Source organism: Bombina bombina, chromosome 5 (genome assembly GCF_027579735.1).
Source record: "Bombina bombina isolate aBomBom1 chromosome 5, aBomBom1.pri, whole genome shotgun sequence".
NCBI lineage: Eukaryota > Metazoa > Chordata > Amphibia > Anura > Bombinatoridae > Bombina > Bombina bombina.
The window spans coordinates 1,084,006,178-1,084,032,565 of NC_069503.1; the positions used below are offsets into that span (position 1 = coordinate 1,084,006,178).

Here is a 26,388-nt window from a genome sequence, read left to right on the forward strand (position 1 = left end):
GGGATCCTGGACGTCTCTTGCCCAAGCCTGGGCGGAGAGAAAGTCTGCCCTCCACTAGATCCGGTCCCGGATCGGGGGCTATTCCTTCATGCTGTCTTAGAGGCAGCAGCAGGCTTTTTGGCCTGTTTCCCCTTGTTCCAAGCCTGGTTAGGTCTCCAGACTGGCTTGGACTGGGCAAAATTTCCCTCTTGTTTTGTAGAAGAGGAAGATGAAGCTGCGCCACTCTTGAAGTTTCGAAAGGAACGAAAATTAGTCTGTTTGGTCCTTAACTTGTTGGACCTATCCTGGGGAAGGGAAGGGCCTTTTCCTCCAGTAATATCAGAAATGATCTCCTTCAGTCCAGGCCCAAATAGGGTCTGCCCTTTGAAGGGGATCTTGAGAAGTTTAGACTTTGAAGTGACATCAGCTGATCAGGATTTAAGCCATAGCGCCCTACGTGCCTGAATGGCAAAACCTGAATTTTTAGCCCTTTAGCTTGGTTAAATGAAAAACGGCGCCAGAAATAAATGAATTTGCTAACTTAAGAGCTTTAAGCCTGTCAAGGATATCATCCAACGGGGTCTCTACCTGTAAAGCCTCCTCCAGAGACTCAAACCAGAAAGCCACTGCAGCAGTGACTGGGTCAATGCATGCAAGAGGCTGGAGAATAAAACCTTGTTGTATAAAGATTTTCTTAAGGAAACCCTCTAATTTCTTATCCATAGGATCTAGGAAAGCACAACTGTCCTCGACAGGAATAGTTGTACGCTTAGCTAGGGTAGAGACTGCTCCCTCCACCTTAGGGACCGTCTGCTACAAGTCAAGTGTAGCGGCATCTATAGGAAACATTTTCTTAAAAGCAGGAGGGGGAGAGAACGACACACCTGGTCTATCCCATTCCTTAGTAATAATTTCTGAAAACCTCTTAGGGATTGGAAAAACAAGTATTTGTCCATTTTACACAATTTCTCTGGGACTACGATGGTGTCACAGTCACCCAGAGTAGCTAAAACCTCCCTGAGCAACACGCGGAGGTGTTCAAGCTTAAATTTAAATGCTGTCATTTCAGAGTCAGACTGAAGTAACGCCTTCCCTGAATCAGAGAAGTCACCCACAGATAGAAGCTCTCCTGCTTCAACTTCTGCACATTGTGAGGGTATATCAGACATAGCTACTAAAGCGTCAGAGAGATCTGTATTTGTTCTAGCCCCAGAGCTGTCCCGCTTTCCTTGTAACCTTGGCAGTTTGGACAATACCTCTGTGAGGGTATGATTCATAACTGCCGCCATGTCTTGTAAAGTAAACGCATTGGACGCGCTAGATGTACTTGGCGTCCCTTGAGCGGGAGTTATAGGTTCTGACACGTGGGGAGAGCTAGATGGCATAACCTCCCTTTTTTCAGTCTCAGAAACCTCGGGTGATAAATCTTTAAAAGCCATAATATGGTCTTTATAACTTATAGAAAGGTCAGTGCATTTGGTACACATTCTAAGAGGGGGTTCCACAATGGCTTCTAAACATAATGAACAAGGAGTTTCCTCTATGTCAGACATGTTTAACAGACTAGTAATGAGACCAGCAAGCTTGGAAAACACTTTAATAAATGTGAAAAAAGCAATAATAAAAAACGGTACTGTGACTTTAAGAGAAAAAACTACCACATAAACTGCAAAACAGTGAAAAAAAGTAGTAAACTCTACGAAATTTTTACAGTGTGTATAAGGGACTAAAGCAGCATTGCACCCACTTGCAAATGGATGATTAACCCCTCAGGCCCAGAAATTAGAAAAACATTAAACCTGTTAACAAACAGTCAAACACACTGCCACAGCTGTATTGTGGCTCCTACCTGCCCTTAAAAACAATTTTTGCAGGAACAAACCCTCTATAGAGGTCTTATAAGCCAGAGGACTCCTTCAGGGAAGCTGGATGTCTCAGACTGAAAATAGGCCCCTCCCACCATGCACTCAAAGTCAGAGGGCTTTAAAAAAGTATTCCTAGGAGTAATGTAACAAGCCATGTGGAAACTAGGCCCCAAATAAAGATTAATCACCCTCAGAGAAAAAATGTTTTTATTTATAAATCATGCAAACGTTTTTACACTAAGTAATATAGGTATTAACATGAATATTATCCCTTTTTGCAAGCATGATCCCAGTTGTTGTTAAATCACTGTATCAGGCTTACCTTAAATATACCAGGCACTGTCAGCATTTTCTAGACCTTATCATCTCTCTAGAAAAAAATATACTGAACATACCTCAAAGCAGGCAATCTGCAGACCGTCCCCCCAACTGAAGTTTTCTTTCCATACTCTTCAGTTATGTGTGAGAACAGCAATGGACCTTAGTTACAAACCGCTAAGATCATCAAACCTCCAGGCAGAAGTCTTCTTCCAATTTCTGCCTGAGAGTAAACACAGTACAACGCCGGTACCGTTTAAAAATAACAAACTTTTGATTGAAGGTAAAAACTACACTAAGTCACTACATCTCTCTTGATACTTCCTTTCTTGTCGAGAGCTGCAAGAGAATGACTGGGGGTGGCAGTTAGGGGAGGAGCTATATAGACAGCTCTGCTGTGGGTGTCCTCTTGCAGCTTCCTGTTGGGAAGGAGAATATCCCACAAGTAATGGATACACCTTACAAGAGAAAAAAAGCATTCAAAAGATGTCTTCAATTACGAAAATCTATCAGATTAACAGTAAAAACACTTATGTAAAAATGCATCACATTGTCTTCATTCAAAAAGAGGGCCCACAACCTAAACACTCTTAATCTTAACGTAGTTCTGAACTTTTAACAGCATGTCCTGTTGTTTTTATCCTGGAATAAAGCAACTTACGATTTGATTCATAAATGGCTGGTTGGTGGAATCTTTCTTATATTTAATTATTGCCCAGTGGACATTGGGTGTCTACTACTGACTACAGCCTTATCCCCCCTTGGCTCATACTACATTATCCTTATCTGGGTCATCAAGGTACTACGTTGGTGTGCATTATAACATTTGTGTGTTGCTCGGGATCTGCCTGTATTTGCCATACTACCGCCGTTGCTCAATATGGATGCTGAGATTTGCTGGATGTATCGTGTCTAACTTGAAATTCCCCGGATGCATCGTTGGGCTCAGTGACGGCTCAAGAAGGTAGTTGATTGGCAGAAAGGCGGTCACGTGACGTGTGAAGCATTGATTCACATGATATCGGAAGCATTAAGCACCAAGCGTGAACGCCGGAGCTGTAACAGTTTTCTGAGATACAAGCCTCTCTGTTCTCCAGTTTAACTTCGCATTAGGGGTGAGTGAAATCGAGTCTGTTTTCACGTTGTGTCTAAGGACCTAGTGATGAACTGTTCCGGTCTTCTTTTGCACTGCTTTTGGATTGTGCTTCACTACGTTGTTCTCCATCATCTTCTTTAAGACTTGGGGCTAGTAGTGAACTATTACTTCAATGCATTATTTCTGCGCTGATCAAGTTTCATTTATTAAGATGTACATCTGCCTATCGGACTTATTACATTATCTGTGATGGGACTAATTACATTATCTGTGATGGGACTATTACTTCCAGGCATTTTTTAATTGGTGTAACTCTATGTCTCTTTGATCTGTTGCACTTTTTTGCTCACAGCTGTTTTTCTTGATGGCTAATATACTTCCCTGATTGTTCTCTTTACTTTACATCATCTCCGTACACATAAAAATATATAGACCAAAACCTCTTAATCATACAGAGGAACACAAGCATGGTAAGGAACAGCAACCGACAAGGGGCACCGAGTAGAGGGTCAGCTAACCCCTCAGTACAGATAAATGAAGAAAGGTTCACTCCAGCCCAACAATTGCAGTAAAACAGACCTTTGTTGTTTTTTGAACTTGGGACCATAAAGCAATGAACAGCGTTTCAGACCTCTCACAGGTCCTAAGTCATGTCTAAGGATCTGTGAGAGGTCTGAAATGTTATTTGTTGTTTTTTTGGGACCATGAAGCAATAAAGGTCTGTTTTACTGCACTTGTTGGACTGGAGTGAACTTTTCTACATTAACCATAGAGGCAAAGTTCAGTCCTATAAGGATAGAAATCTCTTACCACATCACTGTTGATATACAATTAACAGATATGTCGGGCAGAGAGAAAAAAAACAGCCTCTCTCGAGGTATAAAAGCTGATGCTGCAGATCGAAGAAACGGACGTGTAAATATTATCGTAGAGATTAGCCAGCTTAACAGCTACACAAAAAAGTTCAAGCCGCCATATTGTGACCGCTTGGACCACAATCGATGCGAGACAGCACATAAATTATAGCGATACTACCTTAGTATGCTTAAACAATATACTGCCCTAAATTTACTGCATCTAAGCACAGAAAGAAAAGCTCATGTACGAATATTAGCAAGACAGAAGTTGAGGAGAAAAAGTGACATTATTTAAAAGCGCATTAAAAGTGCACTAAAAAAAAATCAGCCTCATGCGGGCCCCTGACAATGACCTGAAAGTAAAAGAAAAAACAGAGTAACCAGCCCTGGTTTTCTATAAGGGGGTAGCATTGTTGTTAGAAGTTAAGCAAAGACTACCTCGCTGTCTTCTAAAAGCACCAGTACTCTTACTAAAGAGATTGGCATGGACACATCATAGCCCCTAATCCTTGCTTGCAGTGAAAAGTACGCATTAAAGGATTAAATATCTTCAGACACCATATTCGCACATCCTCCCGTCACAGAGGCAAAGAGAATAACTGGGGGTTATGGCTTTGCCTCCTCCTGCTGGCCAGGAGGTTATTATACCACTAGTAATTGGAATGATGTTGTGGACTCTTCATGCCATAGGAAAGAAAAGGCAATTTTGCCTTCAACAAAGAAAATGGCTCTTGCCACTAAGGGTTAGTCAAGTTGTTGAACTCACATATTCAACAGATAATGGTCGGATATAGTGTCTTATAAGGTCATAATATTAAGCTACACAAGACAATGCAGTTTGGCAAATATGGCTCAAAGTTTTAGTCCTATTATGCAATAAATCATCTCACATAGAATACAAATCATAGGAAGAAAAAAGAAGGTGGATTTTGATGGAACTACATTGTTTTTGTCCCCAAACTCAACAAATATAGAAATATGCGAAAGAAATAAAATTAAATAAAAATCTTTGCAGTAGACCTTTCTTTCTCCAGACATTTTCTAGAAGATTAATAAAAAAAATCTATTATGCTTTACATCAGTGTTCAACTGATTGATAATTTACCGGTTGCCTAGTTTCAGGCCAGAACTATAATTAACAGTGAAATTCAGCAGGCACACACTAGAGCATAATTTTTTTAAGATCTGTCAAATCTTTATTTATGCTAAGGTTTGTCAAATCATTTTATTGCACAAGAGACTTAACAGCAGGGAAGTAGAGCAGTTTGGAGTATGAAATAAATTGTAATCTTTTTATGTATCATATTTCTTTAACTTACTTAGATTCATTAACGTTCAAAACACGTCCTTCAGCTGTGATCAAAGTCCTGGGAGGTTTCACTTTCTTTTTTTCTTCACTGGAAAAAAACATACATAGAATAATTACATTACTTTTCTTTATTCAGATTAAAGCTTTCCTTTCAATGCTGACATAAGTTATAAATATTAGGAGAGTTAAAGGGATACGCTAGTCAAACTTAAACTTTCATGATTCAGATAGAGCATGCAATTTTAAGCAACTTTCTAATTTACTCCTATTATCATTTATTCTTCATTCTCTTGATATCTATATTTGAAAAAGCAAGAATGTAAGCTCAGGAGATGGCCCATTTTTTGTTCAGCACTCTGAATAGCTCTTGCTGATTGGTAGCTAAATTTAATAGGTCTATAGGTAGAGATATATATTTTACCAAAAAACCATCAGACATATGTTGAAATATTTATTTATGAATAAATAGAACATATTCTGCTATATTAATAACATTTGAATGTGAAATATTCATATTTGTATGTTGGGTTAGCGCAAATAAAAATATATGCAATCGGGTTTGCGCAAGAGTGGGGAGGCTCTTGTTTCAACTTTTTTTGCTCTATTGACTTCTATGGGGGAAATAAGTGAAAGCCCACAAGATATTCTAAGTTCTGATTTTTGTACAACAATCTTAGTTATAGTGCAATTAACCCCAGGTACGTCATGGAAAAACATTCCCTTAATGACAATTGACGTACCTGGTACGTCCTCTGTTGTTAGAAGCGCTGGAAGCGATCATGATCGCTTCCAGCTGCTTACAAGGGATTGTAGTGATGCCTCAATATTGAGGCATCACTGCAATCCCTTATTTTACCCACCGATGCAGAAAGGGCCACTCTGTAGATAGAGGGGGAGGGTTAGAAAGATGTATGGGGGGATCAGGGAGGTTGTGGGGTAAGGGGGGATGCAGACTGCAGACAGTATGAAAAAATAAATAAAAAAAAATAAAAAATGATTTTTATTTCAGTACTGGCAGACTTTCTGCCAGTACTTAAGATGGCGGTGACAATTGTGAGGTGGGGGAGGGAAGAGAGCTGTTTGAGGGAGGTCAGGGGGGGATCAGGGGGTGGGATGTGTCAGGTGGGAGGCTGATCTCTACACTAAAGCTAAAAATTAACCCTACAAGCTACCTAATTAACCCCTTAACTGCTGGGCATATTACAAGTGTGGTGCGCAGCAGCATTTAACGGCCTTATTATTACCAAAAAGCAACGCCAAAGCCATATATGTCTGCTATTTCTGAACAAAGGGGATCCCAGAGAAGCATTTACAACCATTTGTGCCATCATTGCACAAGCTGTTTGTAAATAATTTCAGTGAGAAACCTAAAATTGTGAAAAATTTAACAGTTTTTTTTTTATTTGATTGTATTTGGCGGTGAAATGGTGGCATGAAATATACCAAAATGGGCCTAGATCAATACTTTGGGATGTCTTCTAAATAAAAATATATACATGTCAAGGGATATTCAGGGATTCCTGAAAGATATCAGTGTCCCAATGTAACTAGCGCTAATTTTTAAAAAAAGTGGTTTGGAAATAGCAAAGTGCTACTTGTATTTATGGCCCTATAACTTGCAAAAAAAAAAAAGAACATGTAAACATTGGGTATTTCTAAACTCAGGACAAAATTTAGAAACTATTTAGCATGGGTGTTTTTTGGTGGTTGTAGATGTGTAACAGATTTTGGGGGTCAAAGTTAGAAAAAGTGTGTTTTTTTCCATTTTTTCCTCATATTTTGTATTTTTTTTACAGTAAATTATAAGATATGATGGAAGTAATGGTATATTTAGAAAGTCCATTTAATGGCGAGAAAAACGGTATATAATATGTGTGGGTACAGTAAATGAGTAAGAGGAAAATTACAGCTAAACACAAACACTGCAGAAATTTAAAAATAGCCATTGTCATTAAGGGTAAGAAAATTGAAAAATGGTCCGGTCATTAAGGGGTTAAAGGGACATGAAACCCATTTTTTTTTTCTTTCATGATTTAGAAAGAGCATGTCATTTTAAACAACTTTCTAATTTACTTCTATTATCTTATTTGCTTCATTCTCTTGATATCACTTGCTGAAAAGCATATCTAGATATGCTCAGTAGCTGCTGATTGGTTGCTGCACATAAAGGCCTTGTGTGATTGGCTCGCACATGTACATTGCTATTTCTTCAACAAAGGATATCTAGAGAATTGAGCAAATTAGATAATAGAAGTAAATTGGAAAGTTGTTTAAAATTGCATGCCCTATCTGAATCATGAAAGTTTAATTTTGACTACACTGTCCCTTTAACGCTCAAACGGCAGTGTTAATTTGCGCTCCACTCGTAATCTGGCCCTATATGTCTCTCCTTTTTCTGACAGATTGTATCTACATCTGAAGAAGAGACCTGTGAATTCTTGAAAGCTTATGACATAAAAAAAACTCACTTGATTTGGTCGGTCCATTAAAAGGTATCACAAACAACTAAAAGGAACGTTTTCTGTGGAACTAATACGGCAACAACCCTCTTTCTGTTAAGGGGGAGTTACAGTATAAATTTTAGATCACTTCAATTAATGTTTCAAGGGACATTAAACTGTAGTTAGGTTAATACGTATCATGCTATTGTTTCCCCCCTGTACCTGCAGTTCTCTTTAAAGCTGTTCTCTTATTTTAAGACATTCTAGAATCCTGTATTTTATACTGGGTGCCGCCATATTGTAGTGCTCGTATTGTTACATCCTGTGACAGAGGCGGTGCACACAGATCTCCCATGTTGTTGGCTTTTTCACAGTTGTACCTTGCACTTCAGTTTCACTCACATAATAGAGAGAGGGAGAGTTACACTTTTGCTGTTGTTTTGCAGTTTAAAAGTTACTTAACAAATAATAGCTCCAAAATGGTGGCGCCAGGGTGAAAATGCAGAGCTTCAATAACTGATAGTTGTGAGAGTTTAAAATAAGACAACAAATTAAAGACAGCTCCAGGTGCAGGAGAAAAAAACAATACCATGATGAGTAGTAACCTGCTACTGTTGTTGTATTCCGCACTATATGATTCAGATAGAGAATACCATTTTAAACAGCTTTTCAATTTAGTTCTATTATAAAATTTGCTTCCTTATCTTGTTATCCTTTGCTGAAGGAACAGCATTGCACTATTGGCAGCTAGCTGAACACATCTAGTTAGCCAATCACAAGAGACAAATGTGTGCAGGCACCAATCAGCATCTAGTTCCCACTAGTGTAGCATATGTGCGTATTCTTTTTCAACAAGGGATACCAAGAGAACATAGCACATTTGAAAATAGAAGTGAATTTAAAAGTTTCTTAAAATTACAAGCTCTATCTGAACCATGCAAGTTTAATTTTGACTTTCCTATCCCTTTAACATCTCAATACTATTATAGTTTTGCTTCTGTAAAACAGCCTCTTCCATCAATTAAACTGAAACTAGTGAAAAACCTGTAGATTTTCACTTTTTGCTACCATTGAAGCATTACTAGTTTTGTATAAAACTAATCTCCTCTGGGTTGTGTATAAGCAGCGTACCTCAACAGTCGCACATCCAGGAGCTCCGGTCGAGTAGCCCTAAAACCACCATTTATAGGCACTATTATACAGCGACTTCAATAAATTTCACACCACCAACAATAGTTAACCCTAACTAGGGTTCACTGCTGCAATAGTGGCTGTGTCCTTGACACTAGAACTCTGGATTGGACGATAAAGGGCCTGGAGTGGTGCTTCCTTCTCAGTAAAACTCAGAGGTTGCTGACCCCAACTGGACAATAAATCTATCAACCAGAACACAATAACGCATTTACCCTCACAAAGGAGATAACTCTCAGATACCTTTCTCAAGACACCACACCCAGAAGACATCAAATATGGCAGACATGGCGGGAGAATATCAAACACAACAACCCGATCCGTGTTTAAAAAGGCTTGAATACCGTATGCAACAACTGATGGTTAGAGTCCCATATGATTGCCTGATACAACTGGCATTTACAAACCTGACTGAATCTACAGAAGCGGAAAACCCTGAGAACATGACATCTCCAATCCACTTATTAATCCCACAGACACAGCGTGGCCCGCAGCCAACACAGAGAGCCCACATGACTCCTCGCATAAAGAAACTTATGGAATCGTTACTAAAAGACCATGCCATAAAATCTGCCTTTCAGAGAAAACCTCCCTTGGGGGGTTCGAGATCACGGCTCACAGAAGAGAGTGGGACACAGCACTCGGCAGGGAAGAGAACGGGTCAAGCTGAAATAGAGCTGTTTCCATTAAACCTTGAGAATGTACCTGTTCGCCAACCACCGGAGACATCATGGAAAATTGTCGGGCGATTCTCTATATACATACCCTCAAGCAAGCTTCAGTGGCGTTCTTGTCCAATTGCACTAGATGGGACTTGCCATATCTTAGAAACAGGGTAGGGTAGCCTGCAGATGCCCTCCCAAGACAATATCCACCTCTTTATCATAGTTATTTGCACCCATCAGGTAAATTTGTTAAATGTTGGACTCTCATGCAAGTTCTAAAGTGGATTGTTCTCCAGATATCCTCGCAACTATACTTTCAATGTTCTCTTATACTTAGAATTATGTTTATAATGCTGACTTAAAGGTACCAACAACTAGCATTCAAAGCTTTATTAATCAGTGTGATTAGGCGATAATAGTTCCTCACCATACCGTACCTTGAGCTGTGTACTAAAGCGTTAACTTTACCATTTTTCAACAGTCTCATTATATTTTTTTAATGTATTTAATCACCATATTGCGTATGATGTTCTATGTAATTACGATTGTCTTGGTACTCATCCTGAAGGTTTGAGGGGGGCCCCAGAGAATATACTATTAATGCTTGAATGTGTTATGGACGTCAACGCTACTAATCCTCCATTTTATATAAATGTATGATATGAATAGCTGATATGTACAACACTTTTGTTTTGCTTTTTCTGTATATGTAACTTTGAGCCCTCAATAAAAAATATTTTTATTTTTTTTTAAAAACGAATCTCCTCATTACAGCCAGACTTACATGACACCTATTATAAAATGAAGCTTTTATCATTGTCTTGGCTATCATATATATTACATCAATATATTATATACAATATATTTCCCTCTGCTATATCTTTGGCATGTGTGTTTGACTTTGCAAGGCAACAACATAAAGAACCTCAACAGGAAGATATCAACATTAGAGTTCACTATTTAACAAATAGATGAGTTACTTTGTTTAGGACTCGGCAGACACATTTTCCTGTGCAGATTTGTTAGTACAATTGTATTGCTAGATTCTACACAATAGCACCTTCTTGGCGCTTGAGTACAAACTCTCTGCACCTATCGTGTTCTTATTTCTGGTTACCATTGAATAAATTTATCATCCTATATTATAAAAGGCCAAGTATGTTTGTCCGACGCAGTCATGCGCAGTAGAGACTGCGCAAGACAAACATACCTGGCCTTAACGACCAGCGCCGATGTGGTATATGGCCATGTATTTGAATGCAAGGGGTTTTAATATTATATCTATGTCTATGTGTCTAAATAATAATTCCATAATACTATTTAATAATGTATTTTCTCTAAATATTTAACATTCCAATGTTCTTAACATACAGGAGAATTATATATATATATATATATATATATATATATATATATATATATATATATATATATATATAAGCCCATACCTGTATATCTATTCCTATAGATATATAAGTATAAATATCTATTTTATATTAAAATTAATATATATACAGGTAGCCCTCAGTTTACGCCAGGGTTAGGTTCCAGAAGGAATGGTTGTAAATCGAAACCGTTGTAAATTGAAACCCAGTTTATAATGTAAGTCAATGGGAAGTGAGGGAGATCGGTACCAGGCCCCTCTCAAAATTGTCATAAGTAACACCTAATACATTATTTTTAAAGCTTTGAAATGAAGACTTTAAATGCTAAACACCATTATAAACCTAATAAAATAATCACACAACACAGAATGTATAATTAAACTAAATGAACAAAAACCATTTGCTAAACAGCATTATAAACCTAATAAAATATTCACACTACACAGACTTCACTTGCATTTTTCTGCAAACAGTTCTTTCTATGCATTCCAATCTGGACTGATTTACAGACAGGAAGATCTTGTTCCTTTGAAATCTGCTTGATAGCTCAGGTCTGGTTAAAGTTATTAATTTCAGCTTGCTTGGCTTTGCTGCAACACAAGCGGACAGCGCCACCTACTGGCTATTTTAATAAATGCACTGCTTCTCAACGCTTTTCAATAGAAGTCACATGACTGGAAAAAAAAAGGTTGTTATTCTGAAACGGTGTAAATTGAACCGTTGTAAAACGAAGGCCACCTGTACATATAAAAATACATTTTTAACAAAAATTAAAAAAAAATTCTATGTGAAGAACACAGGAATGTAAAATATGCGTAATGTGCTTCCTGTTTCTCTCTTTAGGTCTAATGTAATCTTAGGGCACGTTATTGAAATATTACATATAAAATAATAATTATTATTAAAAATTATTATAGATCCGGAAAAAAATCGAAATAATCCATAGAATATATATATATATTTTTTTTACAGTATCTATAATAATTTATTAATATTTTCTATATAATATTTCCATAACGTACCTTAAAGGGATATGAAAGGCTCAAATTAAAGGGACACTGAACCCAAATTTGTTCTTTCATGATTCAGATAAAGCAGCAATTTAAGCAACTTTCTAATATGCTCCTATAATCAATTTTTCTTCGTTCGCTTGCTATCTTTATTTGAAAATCATGAATGTAAATCTAAGCAGCCAGCCCATTTTAGATTCAGCACCATGGATAGCACTTGCTTATTGGAGACTTACATTTACCCACCAATAAGCAAGCATAACACAGGTTCTCAACCAAAAATGGTCCGGCTCCTATGCATCACATTCCTGCTTTTTTAAATAAAGAGAATGAAGAAAAATTGATAATAGGAGTAAATTAGAAAGTTGCTTAATATTGCATGCTCTATCTGAATCATTAAAGAAAAAAATTGCGTTTAGTGTCCCTTTTCCATTTTCTGTCCGTTTGGGACCAAGGCAATTTTTACATTTTTGCGGTCTTTGTGTTTAGCTGTAATTTTCCTCTTACTCATTTACTGTACCCACACATATTATATACTGTTTTTCTCGCCATTAAATGGACTTTCTAAAGAAACCATTATTTTCATCATATCTTATAATTTACTATAAAAAAATGATAAAATATGATAAAAAAAATGGATAAAAAACACACTTTTTCTAACTTTGACCCCCAAAATCTGTTACACATCTACACCCACCAAAAAACACCCATGCTAAATAGTTTCTAGATTTTGTCCTGAGTTTAGAAATACCCAATGTTTACATGTTCTTTGCTTTTTTTGCAAGTTATAGGGCAATATGTACAAGTAGCACTTTGCTATTTCCAAACCACTTTTTGTTTTCAAAATTAGCGATAGTTATATTCGAACACTGATATCTTTTATTTAGGGATATCTCCCTACATGCCTAATTTTCCACTTCTTGATTAGAGTTTGAACACTGCTGATTTGTATTCTCAAATACTTGGACATCTTTTTATATACATTTCTTGTTTTATACAGTTCAACTACCTTTTTCCCCCAGATACTTTGACAATTCTTTTTCTTTCCCCATGACTCAGAATCCAGAAACATCAGTGCAGCAATGGATGAAAGATGCAAGGGTCTGTCAGGAGTCCAGAAACTCATTGACCTTTTATACACACATACTAATTACAAGCAAACAGATCACAGGTAGGATGGTTACCTTTAATAGCCATTCAAACCCTTTGTGTCAACTTGTGTGCATGTTATCAGGCCAAAATCACCAGGGTATATAAACGTTTGATCAGGGTCATTTGGGTAGTTTCTGTTGTCATTATGATTTAAAAAGAGTAAACACAGTTGATTGATAATAAATGGCTTCAGCCAAACACTAACCATGAGTGAAAGAAAAGTTTTTGTGTTATCATTCATATTCTCTGAAAAAATGGCCAAGAAATCATAAATTCTGCCAGGGTATGTAAACTTATGAGCACAACTGTATATATCAAATAGTCAACTGAGCTGAAAAATATATACATATTGGAAATCTTATTGGAAATAACCTTTTTAGCAAAGAAATAATTAATTACACATGTTGATCACTATGAAAAAATAGACTCTCAGTTATCTAAATATAAGTTATTCCTTGACACTGATTCCATAAGATATGGATACTATTTAATAAGATTAAAACTATTTACGCATATATCTTCCTAATAATATATTGATAGGTACATGACTATATGAAGAGATCTAAGTCCCTTCTCATGTTAATGCCAAGTGGATAGCTTGTCTGAAGGGTAAACATCCAAAAGATTTCTCTTTTATTAAGTGTCATTTCCCTATTACCTTTTCTTCTCCATATGGGGACAAAGTCAATGCCCCGTATTGACAATGCAGATGTATCTGAACCATGCAATTGCCTAAAATGCCTAGCAACAGGAGTATCTGACTCTTCATCTTCTATCAGCGTAAATGCTCTAAGAATCTATCTTTTAGTGGTCTCTTAGTTTTGCCTGTATACTGTTTTAAAAAATTGTACAAATTAGAAGATAGACTACATGTATGGTTGCATAATTAATGGAAAAAATAATCTCATATTCTTGTTGTGTCACAGTAGACAAACGTTTCCCCCTCTGATACAAAACCACAAGTTTTACATATTGGCCTCCTGCACTTATAAAAACCTTTCCTTTTCTGGAGCCAACACTTGTTTGATTTAGGCTTCAAATCTGAGGGGGACAAGTAATTAGCCAATGTCTTACCCTTTCTGGGAATAAAATTACACCCTCCCTGTATAATCTCCTTAAGTGTAGGGTCAGAATACAATATGGGTAATGATCCTTTTATTATATCATAGATTTTATGGAATTCTAGGCTATATACTGTTATAAACTTGGGTTTTTGTGTGCTTTGTTTGATCATATTTCTCTTATTTTTATTTATGTAGATCAACAAATCATCTCTTGACATCTTATCTACAGTGTTCTTAGCCTGATTTAAAAACTCATCTTTATATCCTCGGTTTTTTTATCTGATCATTGCTTCGTCTGCCTGTCTTTAATATTCTGATTCCTTAGAACAGTTTCTCTTGATCCTAATCAGTTCACCTTTAGTTATACCCCTGACCACATGTCTGGGGTGACAGGAGTTAAACTGAAGGATAGTATTACCCGCCGTGGGTTTTCTGAACATGACAGTATTCACTCTCTGTTCTGATCTGTCAACTGAAATAGTTAAGTCCAAGAAATTTATGCTCATCTCATTTTGTTCATTTTCTTCAAGAAGCAATGATCAGACTAAAAAACGAGGATATACAGATGAGGTTTTAAATCAGGCTAAGAACACTGTAGATAAGATGTCGAGAGATGATTTGTTGATCTACAGAAATAAAAATAAAAATAAGAGAAATATGATAAAACAAAGCACACAAAAACCCAAGTTTATAACAGCATATAGCCTAGAATTCCGTAAAATCTGTGATATAATAAAAGAATCATTCCCTAAGTGGTTCTAAAAGTGAGCCTATACCCGCCACAATAGGTCTACTAGGTAGTATCTAAAAATTATTCTAGTGCTTCAAGTTGGCTGTGCAAACAAGGAAACTTTAAATGCGGCAGTAGGAACTGCAATATGTGTACAAATATAACAATTGGGAATAGTTTTGTATCCACCTATGACAGTAATGTATATGCTATTGATTTTATGCAAATTGCAAAACCACATATGTGGTCTACTTGCTTACTTGTAATCTATGTAAGAGTTTTTTATGTTGGTAAGACCTCACGTGAGGCTAGAACTATATTTAGCGAACATGTCAGATGTTAAGAATTATGTTAAGGATTCTGCTGTAGCCAACCATTTTAATAACTATCATTTCACACATCTAGCAGACATGTCAATACAGATTATAGATAGAGCTGTCCACCCCTTAGACAAAAAAGAACAATATTGGATATTCAAATTAAAATCTAGAGTCCCAATAGGCATGAATAAGGAATGTGACATTAGTTATTTAATTGATGGTTAGCTATCCCTTTTATGTTTGCAATGTTTCTTTTCAATATAGCACTTATTAGTGATATGATATAAGTTTATTTTGGGCTTACCATTACACCTATATTTATCACTATTTCAAACAGTCCCCATCATTATTATTTCTTGTGTATGCATTCTTGTTTGTTAATTTTATCTATGCCACTATCTCAATCATCATGGTCCTTGATTAAGCAATATAATATAATGTTTTTCTTTTTAGTGGAATACGTTCTTTATTGACAGTATATATATAAAATGTAATCATTTGAATTTTTTCATTTATTCTGAATATGACCATGTGTGCAAAATATATATATTCACTGTTTAGTGTTTTAACTATGTTTTACTGGAGAGGGAAGGGTTAACAAATCCCTTTATAAGGGATACCTACTCTCTAATGTGTCAGCCTATGACTAAGCGCTACTAGGGGGCGCGAAACGCGTTAGGCCGTCTGTCCCTCCTGCCTGTCTGTCTGCCATATGTTGGATTGTCAATTTCGTTGCTTTTAAGGAAGTCGAATAAAGTTTGTAATTTCTTTACCTACCTACACCTAGTAGTGCCTGAATTTTTTCTTGGGAATAAGTTATAGTTTGAGCAACAGTCTAATTGCGCTAGAAGTAAGCGGTTTGTGCTTGTCGGGTTAGCGCAAGGGTGATACATTTTAACTTTCAACTCGTAATACCAGTGCAACCCGACAAGCGCAAAAAGTTTACTTCTATGGCAATTGGTGCTCTAGCGGAAGTGAAAAACACAGCTACACTTGACATCTGGCCCTTACAAGGAAGCATACTAAATTGTTTCAAGTATTGTTGGTCACTGTGCTCTTTTGTAATCATCTTATATGTCTAGCAGGAATAAAGTAGGGCAAATGTATCCAGTCATAGCTGCATACCAAAATATATGCATGAATTGTTTCAAGGAGAGATTCATTTACAAAAAATAGTTACAGTCTAGTCAAAATTAAACTTTCTTGATTCAGATAGGACATGCAATTTTAAACAACTTTCCAATTTACCTTTATCATCAAATTTGCTTTGTTATCTTGGTATTCTTTGTTGAAAGATAAATCTAGGTAGGCTCATACGCTAATTTCTCCAACATAGGTGTGTCCGGTCCACGGCGTCATCCTTACTTGTGGGATATTCTCTTCCCCAACAGGAAATGGCAAAGAGTCCCAGCAAAGCTGGTCACATGATCCCTCCTAGGCTCCGCCCACCCCAGTCATTCTCTTTGCCGTTGCACAGGCAACATCTCCACGGAGATGGTTAAGAGTTTTTTGGTGTTTAAATGTAGTTTTTATTCTTCAATCAAGTGTTTGTTATTTTAAAATAGTGCTGGTATGTACTATTTACTCTGAAACAGAAAAAAGATGAAGATTTCTGTTTGTAAGAGGAAGATGATTTTAGCAGAAGTTACTAAAATCGATTGCTGTTTCCACACAGGACTGTTGAGATGAAGTAACTTCAGTTGGGGGAAACAGTTGGCAGACTTTTCTGCTTAAGGTATGACTGGCCATATTTCTAACAAGACTATGTAATGCTGGAAGGCTGTCATTTCCCCTTATGGGGACCGGTAAGCCATTTTCTTAGTTAAATAAAAGAATAAAGGGCTTCATAAGGGCTTAAAAAACTGGTAGACATTTTTCTGGGCTAAAACGATTGCTTTGCTAGGCATATTTTGCAGATTCTAACTATTAATGGTTATTATAATCTTGGGGATTGTTTAGAAAAACGGCAGGCACTGTGTTGGACACCTTTTTCAGATGGGGGCCTTTTCTAGTTATAGACAGAGCCTCATTTTCGCGCCACTAATGCGCAGTTGTTTTTAGAGAGCAAGGCATGCAGATGCATGTGTGAGGAGCTAAGAATCACTGAAAAAGCTTATAGAAGGCATCATTTGGTATCGTATTCCCCTCTGGGCTTGGTTGGGTCTCAGCAAAGCATATAGCTGGGACTGTATAGGGGTTAAATGTAAAAACGGCTCCGGTTCCGTTAATTTAAGGGTTAAAGCTCTGAAATTTGGTGTGCAATACTTTTAATGCTTTAAGACACTGTGGTGAAATTTTGGTGAATTTTGAACAATTCCTTCATACTTTTTCACATATTCAGTAATAAAGTGTTTTCAGTTTGAAATTTAAAGTGACAGTAACGGATTTATTTTAAAACGTTTTTTGTGCTTTGTTGACAAGTTTAAGCCTGTTTAACATGTCTGTACCATCAGATAAGCTATGTTCTATATGTATGAAAGCCAAGGTGTCTCCCCATTTAAATTTATGTGATAATTGTGCCATAGTGTCCAAACAAAGTAGGGACAGCAATGCCACAGATAATGATATTGCCCAAGATGATTCCTCAAATGAGGGGAGTAAACATGATACTACATCATCCCCTTCTGTGTCTACACCAGTTTTGAAACGTGGTTTAGAAAGGAGCGCCAAATCTTGGCGAGGTCTGGTGCGGTATAGGTGTGAAAATATGGTATTCTGTCTGAGAAATTGTATAGCGCTATAGCTCAGCTACAATTATGGTAGTTGTGCTGTATAGATGTGTAGGTTTTGATATCTAGATATAAGATCTAAGAGTGGCACAGTTGATACATAAAAGCATTTAATACATATTAAACATATAAAACAAGGGTGTCGTTTAAAATATATTTTAACAGAACGGCAAGAAATAATGTGTAAAAACACATAAACACATAAATATCTATAAAAACACGCGTGTTTTGCTTTTTAGCTGTATGTATAATGTCTCATAAAGTTCGTCTCATATATAGTTGTGTTGGCATAAATCTGAAAATAATAAACAATAAAAAATAATAAAAAACAATGAAAAGTAAATAATGTCCAATAATCCCTTCTCAAAGTTAAGAGATATATAAAAAAAGGTTAAGTAGTGTCCAAAAATCCCTTCTCAAAGTTAAGAGATATAAATAGATTTTCACATGTGTATCCAAAAAATAAACTGTCCAAATTTAAGTGTTGTCCAAAAACGTGGTATAAATGAATAGTGCAAATCCAGCAGATTCAAAAGTTCTATTAAAAAAGCTTTGCAAAAAACATTTCAAAGAAACATTTAAAAAACATCAAAATGAAGGTAGAAAAAAAGGTCTATCAAAATATGGTGACAAAGAATAATCCGTGAAGTCAATCCAAAATAGTGATAAAAATAAGTCCAAAAAAGATGTAAAATATCCAAAAGATAAAAAACAAAAAATAAATGATTAGTATGTGCACAAACTAGTGAGAGTGATCCCAAAAAGGGGGCTTATGTGGAGGGGTTATGTTTCCATGTAGAAAAATTATTTGCTGTATAAAAATAAAAAATAAAAAATAAAAATAAGCAAAAATACAAAAATATAAATAAAAATAATCCTAGGGAATCTTCAAACCCTGAAAATAAAAGATAATAACAATAGTGTAATACTGTATTATAATTCAACAATCAAGGAATAAATAGCTACACCAGTTTTGCCCACACAAGAGGCCCCTAGTACATCTAGTGCGCCAATTCTTATTACCATGCAACAATTAACGGCTGTAATGGATAACTCTATAGCAAACATTTTATCCAAAATGCCTACTTATCAGAGAAAGCGCGATTGCTCCATTTTAAACACTGAAGAGCAAGAGGACGCTGATGATAACTGTTCTGACATACCCTCACACCAATCTGAAGGGGCCATGAGGGAGGTTTTGTCTGAGGGAGAAATTTCAGATTCAGGAAAAATTTCTCAACAAGCTGAACCTGATGTTGTGACATTTAAATTTAAATTAGAACATCTCCGCGCACTGCTTAAGGAGGTATTATCTACTCTGGATGATTGTGACAATTTGGTCATTCCAGAGAAATTATGTAAGATGGACAAGTTCCTAGAGGTTCCGGTGCCCCCCGACGCTTTTCCTATACCCAAGCGGGTGGCGGACATAGTAAATAAGGAGTGGGAAAGGCCCGGCATACCTTTTGTCCCCCCCCCCCTATATTTAAGAAATTATTTCCTATAGTCGACCCCAGAAAGGACTTATGGCAGACAGTCCCCAAGGTCGAGGGGGCGGTTTCTACTCTAAATAAACGCACTACTATTCCTATCGAAGATAGTTGTGCTTTCAAAGATCCTATGGATAAAAAATTAGAAGGTTTGCTTAAAAAGATTTTTGTTCAGCAGGGTTACCTTCTACAACCAATTTCATGCATTGTTCCTGTCACTACGCAGCGTGTTTCTGGTTCGAGGAACTAGAAAAGTCGCTCAATAAAGAATCTTCGTATGAGGAGGTTATGGACAGAGTTCAAGCACTTAAATTGGCTAACTCTTTTATTTTAGATGCCGCTTTGCAATTAGCTAGATTAGCGGCGAAAAATTCAGGGTTTGCTATCGTGGCGCGCAGAGCGCTTTGGCTAAAGTCTTGGTCAGCGGATGTGTCTTCCAAGACAAAATTGCTTAACATCCCTTTCAAGGGTAAAACATTATTTGGACCTGATTTGAAAGAGATTATTTCAGACATCACTGGGGGAAAGGGCCACGCCCTCCCACAGGATAGGTCTTTTAAGGCTAAAAATAGGCCTAATTTTCATCCCTTTCGCAGAAACGGACCAGCCTCTAATTCTACATCCTCTAAGCAAGAGGGTAATACTTCACAACCCAAACCAGCCTGGAGACCAATGCAAGGCTGGAACAAGGGTAAGCAGGCCAAGAAGCCTACCACTGCTACCAAAACAGCATGAAGGGATGGCCCCCGATCCGGGACCGGATCTGGTGGGGGGCACACTTTCTCTCTTTGCTCAGGCTTGGGCAAGAGATATTCAGGATCCTTGGGCGCTAGAGATAGTTTCTCAAGGTTATCTCCTGGAATTCAAGGAACTACCCCCAAGGGGAAGGTTCCACAGGTCTCAATTATCTTCAAACCAAATAAAAAGACAGGCATTCTTACATTGTGTAGAAGACCTGTTAAAAATGGGAGTGATTCATCCAGTTCCAATAAGAGAACAAGGGATGGGTTTTTATTCCAACCTGTTCATAGTTCCCAAAAAAGAGGGAACATTCAGACCAATTTTGGATCTCAAGATCCTAAACAAATTTCTCAAGGTTCCATCGTTCAAAATGGAAACTATTCGAACGATCCTACCTACTATCCAGGAAAATCAATTTATGACTACCGTGGATTTAAAGGATGCGTACCTACATATTCCTATCCACAAGGAACATCATCAGTTCCTAAGGTTCGCTTTTCTGGACAAGCATTACCAGTTTGTGGCACTTCCATTCGGATTAGCCACTGCTCCAAGGATTTTCACAAAGGTACTAGGGTCCCTTCTAGCGGTTCTAAGACCAAGGGGCATTGCAGTAGTACCTTACTTGGACGACATCCTGATTCAAGCGTCGTCTCTGTCAAAAGCAAAGGCTCATACGGACATCGTCCTAGCCTTTCTCAGATCTCACGGATGGAAGGTGAACAAAGAAAAAAGTTCTCTGTCCCCGTCAACAAGAGTTCCCTTCTTGGGAACGATAATAGATTCCTTAGAAATGAGGATTTTTCTGACAGAGGTCAGAAAATCAAAAATTCTAAGCTCTTGTCAAGTACTTCATTCTGTTCTTCGTCCTTCCATAGCACAGTGCATGGAAGTAATAGGATTGATGGTTGCAGCAATGGACATAGTTCCTTTTGCACGAATTCATCTAAGACCATTACAACTGTGCATGCTCAGACAATGGAATGGGGATTATACAGACTTGTCTCCGACGATTCAAGTAGATCAAAAGACCAGAGATTCACTCCGTTGGTGGCTGACCCTGGACAATCTGTCACAGGGAATGAGCTTCCGCAGACCAGAGTGGGTCATTGTCACGACCGACGCCAGCCTGGTGGGCTGGGGCGCGGTCTGGGAACCCCTGAAAGCTCAGGGTCTATGGTCTCGGGAAGAATCTCTTCTCCCGATAAACATTCTGGAACTGAGAGCGATATTTAATGCTCTCAAAGCTTGGCCTCAACTAGCAAAGGCCAAATTCATAAGGTTTCAATCAGACAACATGACGACTGTTGCATATATCAATCATCAGGGGGGAACAAGGAGTTCCCTAGCGATGGAAGAAGTGACCAAAATAATCCAATGGGCGGAGGATCACTCCTGCCACTTGTCTGCAATCCACATCCCAGGAGTGGAAAATTGGGAAGCGGATTTTCTGAGTCGTCAGACATTCCATCCGGGGGAGTGGGAACTCCATCCGGAAATCTTTGCCCAAATAATTCAATTATGGGGCATTCCAGACATGGATCTGATGGCGTCCCGTCAGAACTTCAAGGTTCCTTGCTACGGGTCCAGATCCAGGGATCCAAGGGCGACTCTAGTAGATGCACTAGTAGCACCTTGGACCTTCAACCTAGCTTATGTATTCCCACCGTTTCCTCTCATTCCCAGGCTGGTAGCCAGGATCAATCAAGAGAGGGCCTCGGTGATCTTGATAGCTCCTGCGTGGCCACGCAGGACTTGGTATGCAGACCTGGTGAATATGTCATCGGCTCCACCATGGAAGCTACCTTTGAGACAGGACCTTCTTGTTCAGGGTCCATTCGAACATCCGAATCTGGTTTCCCTCCAACTGACGGCTTGGAGATTGAACGCTTGATTTTATCAAAGCGTGGGTTTTCAGATTCTGTAATAGATACTCTGATTCAGGCTAGAAAGCCTGTAACTAGAAAAATTTACCATAAAATATGGAAAAAATATATCTGTTGGTGTGAATCTAAAGGATTCCCATGGAACAAGATAAAAATTCCTAAGATTCTTTCCTTTCTACAAGAAGGTTTGGAGAAAGGATTATCTGCAAGTTCTCTGAAGGGACAGATCTCTGCTTTATCTGTTTTACTTCACAAAAGACTGGCAGCTGTGCCAGATGTTCAAGCATTTGTTCAGGCTCTGGTTAGAATCAAGCCTGTTTACAGACCTTTGACTCCTCCCTGGAGTCTAAATCTAGTTCTTTCAGTTCTTCAAGGGGTTCCGTTTGAACCCTTACATTCCGTAGATATTAAGTTATTATCTTGGAAAGTTTTGTTTTTGGTTGCAATTTCTTCTGCTAGAAGAGTTTCAGAGTTATCTGCTCTGCAGTGTTCTCCGCCCTATCTGGTGTTCCATGCAGATAAGGTGGTTTTGCGTACTAAGCCTGGTTTTCTTCCGAAAGTTGTTTCCAACAAAAATATTAACCAGGAGATAGTTGTACCTTCTTTGTGTCCGAATCCAGTTTCAAAGAAGGAACGTTTGTTACACAATTTGGACGTAGTCCGTGCTCTAAAATTCTATTTAGAGGCTACTAAAGATTTCAGACAAACATCTTCCTTGTTTGTTGTTTATTCTGGTAAAAGGAGAGGTCAAAAAGCGACTTCTACCTCTCTTTCCTTTTGGCTTAAAAGCATTATCCGATTGGCTTATGAGACTGCCGGACGGCAGCCTCCTGAAAGAATCACAGCTCACTCCACTAGGGCTGTGGCTTCCACATGGGCCTTCAAGAACGAGGCTTCTGTTGACCAGATATGTAAGGCAGCGACTTGGTCTTCACTGCACACTTTTGCCAAATTTTACAAATTTGATACTTTTGCTTCTTCGGAGGCTATTTTTGGGAGAAGGGTTTTGCAAGCCGTGGTGCCTTCCATTTAGGTGACCTGATTTGCTCCCTCCCTTCATCCGTGTCCTAAAGCTTTGGTATTGGTTCCCACAAGTAAGGATGACGCCCTGGTTTTTTAATCAGGTCTGATGAATTATTTTCTCTAACTACAGTCACCACGGTATCATATGGTTTCTCCTATATATATTTCCTCCTGTCCGTCGGTCGAATGACTGGGGTGGGCGGAGCCTAGGAGGGATCATGTGACCAGCTTTGCTGGGACTCTTTGCCATTTCCTGTTGGGGAAGAGAATATCCCACAAGTAAGGATGACGCCGTGGACCGGACACACCGTTGGAGAAAGTAATTTATCAGGTAAGCATAAATTCTGTTTTTTAAGACAAAGCCTTTAACCGTTTTTCACAACTAGAGGGCATTAGCTTGTGTATTTCATATAGATTACATTGTGCTCACGCCCGTGGAGTTACTTATGAGAGGGCAGTGATTGGCTAAAATGCGAGTCTGTCAAAAGAACTGAAATAAGGAGGCAGTGTGCAGAGGCATAGATACAAGGCAACAACCGTGGTAAAAAGTGTATTAATATAACAATGTTAGTTATGCAAAACTGGGGATTTGGTAATAAAATGATTATCTATTGTTTAAACAATAAAAATTCTAGAGTAGACTTTCCCTTTAAGTTCTACGGTTGCTTTCTGTCACATGATTTTTGCAGAAGTCCTCTACTAAGCATGGGAAAGAAACGGACTTCCTGTTGTTAGTTCACGTCTGCTAGTGAGTACACATGAACCTGTAAAGCCAGCTAACGTCAAGCATTAGTAGACTTTGCTATTTATTTTTTTTATTTGCTCTTTAAAACATCTTTTGATTGGCAGTTCAAGGTAATGACTATCACTTTAAAAATAGAGAAACATTTATTAGTAGTAGTACATACTTTGAATTTCCTTTCAACAGAGTAGTTTTTTACCACCTCTTCTGATAAGCAGTTCAAGGTAATGCTTACTAATGTAAATAATAATGGTAGCAGGGATCAGAAAATCTGAATATTAAAAATGGACAATCAAGGACAAGTAGTAGTATATAATTTGAATTGCCTTTAGGAAGAGGTGGTATTTGTGCATAGGTAGTATTTTTACCACCTCTTCTGATATGAAGTGCAACATGATTACTATTGTAAATAATAATAGCAAGAATTAGAAAATTAGAATTTTAAACAACGGACAATAAAAATAAGTCTTTCAGAAGAGGTGGTATTTGTACAAAATCAGTTTTGTTTTTTTTATCCTGTTACATGATGTTTGCAGCAAAAGCACTCTACTGAGCATGGGCAAGAAACTGACTGGAGTAATGAAATTTAGTGCATGCATCTCCTAGCAACCACTTAGAAGGGAGCAGCTCCTTCTTTGCCTTCCTGTAGAGTCAACAGCCCCCTTGTGCGCTTGTGACAGGGAGTTATGGACCCTGCACAAGTTAAGTTAAAACAAAAAGGAAAAAGGGAAAATCATATAAAGGGCTATTAAGTATAACCCACTGCTTGGTGCTTTTTTATTACAACAATAAAACAGGCTGTTTTATATTGCTTTAAATATTAACTTCTATTACCTCATTTAAAACATATTAAGGAAAAATTATGGACACAGTTTTCTTTATATGAATTGTCCATGTTATTTGGTCAGCAAGCGCTACGCAGGTGCTGAACCAAAAAGGGGCCGGCTCCTAAGCTTACATTCCTGCTTTTCAAATAAAGATACCAAGAGAATGAAGAAAATCGATAAGAATAAATTAGAAAGTTGCTTAAAATTGCATGCTCTGTCTATATCATGAAATAAAAACATTTGGGTTTAGTATCCCTTTAAGCAAACAATACGGTAAGAATTATTGAAAGCAAGTAAAAGGAAATTTAAGAATGACAAAAAGACCAAGATTTTATTTCTGACTCTATTTATTAAATATTTCGTCCAAAATATTAAAAAGATCCATGGTTCATTTTGCAAACATTCCAAACGGCCAGATTATGAGTTTTGCGTTAGGAGCTGTGCGGTGCTAACGAGCAGTTTTGTCTCACCGCTCGCTTACCTGCAGCGCTTGTATTACAGGTTTTTACAAACTCAGCGTTAACAGGCAAGAAGTGAGCGTAGAGCAAAATTGAGCTCGTTACCGCACTCCAATACCAGCGCTGCTTAAGTCAGTGGTGAGCTGGTCGTACGTGCTCGTGGACGATTTCCCCATAGGAATCAACAGGGAGAGCCATCTGAGAAAAAGTCTAACACCTGCCAAAAAGCAGCGTAAAACTCAGTAACACAGCCCCATTGATTCCTATGGGGAAACACATTTTATGTTTACACCAAACACCCTAACATGAACCCCGAGTCTGAACACCCCTAATCTTACTGTAATACCTTGCGTCCAGGTATTTGTCTGTAATGTACTGATGCTGTAAATCTCCTGTATATGTAGTCAGGATTTAACTGGATCACAATTTGCAGAACTAATTCATATATATATGGTGTGTATCACAATTGGATAATCTGTTACCATTATTGTAAGGGAATGGCAACAATGTTTAACCTTTGTGAATGAGTTGCGTTTACTTTTGGTTGTATACAGTCAGAGGAGTAACTGATAATGTTAGTCCTGTAACCATGGAGACTTAGTGAGAGGGAGCTCTTGGTGTATGGTTAACTACACAGCCTTAGGATAATGTGTTCAGCTGAATCAGGTAATAAGTGTAAAGTATTACCTTATGCTGGATTAGTATGTTCCTTTCTTTCGTGTAACAGGCAAGCTGTCCGTTCGTGTGAAGATTATTTTCCTTAGCGGTGTTGACAACCGCGTCTGTATTGAAGTGAGAGCCCCCTGTTACGTCACAGAGGGGAGTGTCTGAAGTTCACCGGTCCCCGTTTCTGTCACGGAGTTCCGTTGTCTTTTCCTTAGCGGTGCTGACAACCGCGTCTGTATTGCTGAGGGAGCCCTCTGTTACGTCACAGAGGGGAGTGGCTGAAGCTCTCCGGTCTCCGTTTCTGTCACGGAGTTCCGTTGCCGGCAAAACTAATGTTCAACAAGTGCGGTATATACAGTGCACGGGAAGTTTGACTCCCTTTAGCTGGTCCTGCTTGTTAATCCGGATAGTCTGTTGAGAAGGTAATTCAAAGGTTTAGAAACA

The 26,388-nt window shown here is 38.0% G+C and overlaps 1 protein-coding gene across 1 annotated transcript in view; it reads right to left on the bottom strand.

Annotated features, from left to right (window-relative positions):
* DNAAF11 (dynein axonemal assembly factor 11) overlaps window positions 1–26,388 on the bottom strand; it is a 374,386-nt gene that overhangs the window by 235,378 nt on the left and 112,620 nt on the right. Inside the window, exon 6 of the mRNA XM_053715948.1 lies at window positions 5,435–5,512. Coding sequence (XP_053571923.1) covers window positions 5,435–5,512 — 78 coding nt within the window. The remainder of the gene's footprint in view (window positions 1–5,434; window positions 5,513–26,388) is intronic.